General features: G+C 41.6%; 1 protein-coding gene across 1 annotated transcript; it reads right to left on the bottom strand.

The window, feature by feature from the left end:
* Positions 1–1,972: 1,972 nt before the first annotated feature.
* On the bottom strand, positions 1,973–2,972 carry LOC100456397 (uncharacterized). The gene is made up of 2 exons (XM_003780194.4): positions 2,476–2,972; positions 1,973–2,286 (listed from the first exon to the last, which is right to left on the bottom strand). Exons 1-2 carry the CDS (start codon positions 2,773–2,775, stop codon positions 2,119–2,121), a joined length of 468 nt encoding a protein of 155 aa, XP_003780242.3. The 5' UTR covers positions 2,776–2,972; the 3' UTR covers positions 1,973–2,118.
* Between the last annotated feature and the right edge of the window lie 273 nt (positions 2,973–3,245).

Consider the following 3,245-nt stretch of genomic DNA (forward strand, 5'->3'; position numbering starts at 1 on the left):
GCGATGTCCTCTTACAGAACTGTGGAATCTAGTGAGGGACTGAGGACAGAGGAGTTACCATCTCCTGTAGGTGGGAATATACAGAAAAATCAGGTGTGGCTCCATCCTGTAGAGAGGAAGTCTCACTAGCCATTATGAGCTAACTGGTTGCTACTTCCATGACCCAGGCATGATGAACACCTAGATGTTGAGGGTCACAGGTACAGGGCCTGAGAGAGCTTATATTTCTGGTCAAAACCCAGTAGGTTGCCACCAGTTGCCACGCTAATGGCATATACCATAAAGCCAAACAGAGCAGTTCCTTGTATCAGAAGCCCATGGGCAACTAAAGGCTATCATCGCTGGTCTGGTGACTTCAGTAAGTAAGAAATGAGGTTGCTAAAATCTCTACAGTGAATAAGTCTCTGGGGAGACCTAACACAAGTGCCTGTTGCATAGCAATTTAGACAAATTCCAGAGCCTTTTGTTGCAGGTGGCTTCATTCAAGATGGACCAATTTACAAGTGACAGAACAAATACACTTAAATAAATTTGTATGTAGGGAATTTATTACCTCCAGGATCCAAAAATGTCTAAATGATATTAGACTTGTTTTAAAAATGTGGGTGCTGAGACTAAAAGCTTTTTCTTGACACTGTTGAATTGGAGCAGCCCTCAGATTTCCAAATAATTTTCAGACATTTAACTGATGTAGTGTGGCTATGTACTATGTGTGAGGGCAACGGCTGATTTCCTTTCTGTGATCTTTTTTGCTAACATTTTTATGTCCTGAAGAAGTGGCTCATAGGAAACTCCACAGAAGAGGTTGTCATCAGTGTAATGTCATACCTGAGCATCCAGGAAAATCTAGATATAGTTAATATTCTGCCTGTGAAGATTATATGAGGTGATGGAAGTGGAAAGATACCCCACCAAGTACCCTGGTAGAGTTCTATTGTGTCCCTTTGAAGGTGAAGGTAAGTACACTGCAGGTGAGAGGCTGTTGAAACAGGAAGTGAACAGGACATTTAGCAAAATACTTTGCTATTACTGCAAATTATTACCAGTTACGTATTGGATGGAATCAGTAATTTAAATAATATTAGGTATGAAGACCTGATGAGCGGGACCATGGCATTAAGGTTACAGTAATATACACTGAGGCACCATTTATATTTTCCAGATTTAAGAACAATCCAAATTTGGCTGTTAAATGCATAAGCAGTGAGGGTAATCATCTATACAGGTCTAATTCTCTAAATAGGTCTTATATAATGGGTTTCAATTATTGAAGATTCTATTTTAATTTAGATTGGGCTTTTTTAAAAAACGGAGGAAGATGTTAATTATTAACTTATTTTAACTGGGTGAGGCAGGCCATAGGGTCCCATTTTTCAAGCTGATTACAAGTACCAAAGACTTAATTTTAATTTATTACTCATTAGGTCAGATTGTCCATGATCAGTAGGGGATATTTGGAAAGAATTGATGCCATGGATATGGGGATTTTAGGCAAGGGAATAATTAAAATAGTTGAGGCTGGGCGTATCTGTTCATTTCCATTTTAAATTCAGTAACTCTCCAGCTGTTTTTTTATCAGCTTGATCAGATGTGGGGTAGGAGAAGGGAATGAGATGAAGCTTAAAATCTGGTGGCAGACAAACATCAAAAACGGAGTCAAACTCATTATTGCATACGACCACCCCACACACATCACAACTCTCCCTATCTACACCCTCACCGCCACCTTCCCACACACACAGAAACACCAATTCCTTTTCCTCTTTCACTGTGGAATAAATTATTAAGCAGGAAATTTGTCTTCAGTGCTCGTTCCTCATCTAGTCCTTAATCCCAATGTCTGGCTAACTGTGGCTGCCAGCCTGTCTCACAACCTGGAAGGTTCTCAACTCCCTCCCTCCTCATACACATGCTCTTCCCCTTCTTTCCCTCCCTCTCCATTATTAGAAAACACCACAGAGATACACAGACCTTTTCAAAGTCTTTTGGTTGAATTTTAATCATCAACATCCAAGAATCTTGGTGCAATATGTAGTTTCTCTGCACAGGAGACCATTTCTAGAGGTTAACCTAGAGATGAGATAGGTCTTGGTCTTCTGATGAGCTCTCAGAATCACTTTAGGTGGGAGATTTCTTGTGGCTGTCTTCATCCTCATTTGGCTGATTTTCATCCCTTTTTTTATTACTGTGGGTATACAAAATTAATACTGTTGACTTTTTCCCCGCTTTACGTCTTTCTGAATTCTGCTGAACAAATGATCTTATCTTCTTTGCTGCCTTCAACAACTGGAAGAAAAACAGAGTGAGTCAAAAGAGACATTAATTTGGAGAAGTGGATAGGGAATGTGTGGAAAGGGAGATTTTGTGATGATGAGTACAGGTTGAGGAAAGATTTTGTGCCAGATAAGGACAAGGTAGGAATCTTGGGTTAGGTATCAATGGGGAGGAAGAGTCACATAATTAGGGATATCTGACCTCGTCAGTTTCACCTTCTTTAGCTTCACGAGTAGTTTTCTTTCTCCTTTTCATTCTGGGATTTTCTTGGCTTGTGCTTGCGGATGGTTCAGGCATGTCTGAACTACCTTCTCCTACTTCTTCGGTATCCTTTGGGATAGTGTAGCAATGGTGGCCTATAGTCCCTTCTGGCTCCTTGTTAATCTCCGCCATCTTAGAGCAAAAGTAGGCTATAGCCTCTTTTATTTCTTCAGGAACATCTTCTATCTTAGAACAACAGTAGCGTACAGTGTCTTCCTCTTCTTCACTAAACTCTGCCATCCTAGATGAACAGTAGCCTACAGCCTCTGCTGATTTTTCCCTACCTCTGCCACCCTAGAGCAACAGTAGCCTACTCCAGGCCTCCTGATCTCTCTCCATATATACTCCTCAGGACAATGAGATTCCACATTCTTCAGCCTGATTGGCCAGCAAGAAATTACTCTGCCAATGGTAGCCCTGGGGTGGCTTAGACATCACAAAGCACCACTCCTGACAATTTCATGGCTTACACATCACAAAGCACCACTCCTGACTATTCCATGTGGGGAGGGACAGGGTACAGGGGAGTCTAAACGGTCTGGTTAGAGAAAAAGGGGAGCTTCCTCAACACCAATAAGGGTCACTCTAAAGTGACCTCTCACCCTTCTTCATCTCTCCTAGTTTAATTGTGGTGTGCCACATGGCTTAGAAGGGTGTTTTCCCCAAGCCATTCCCCATGGCTACCCCAATCAGTCATTCATTCTGTTGTC

The sequence above is a fragment of the Pongo abelii genome, chromosome X, assembly GCF_028885655.2.
Source record: "Pongo abelii isolate AG06213 chromosome X, NHGRI_mPonAbe1-v2.0_pri, whole genome shotgun sequence".
NCBI lineage: Eukaryota > Metazoa > Chordata > Mammalia > Primates > Hominidae > Pongo > Pongo abelii.

Bases quoted from the DNA above. Each gene is read 5' to 3' on its own strand.
- LOC100456397 (XM_003780194.4), bottom strand. From the start codon at position 2,775: ATGGCAGAGTTTAGTGAAGAAGAGGAAGACACTGTACGCTACTGTTGT. The intron at 2,287-2,475 runs GTCAGATATCCC...TTTTTCTTCCAG, and splicing joins AAGAAGGTGAAACTGACGAG to TTGTTGAAGGCAGCAAAGAA.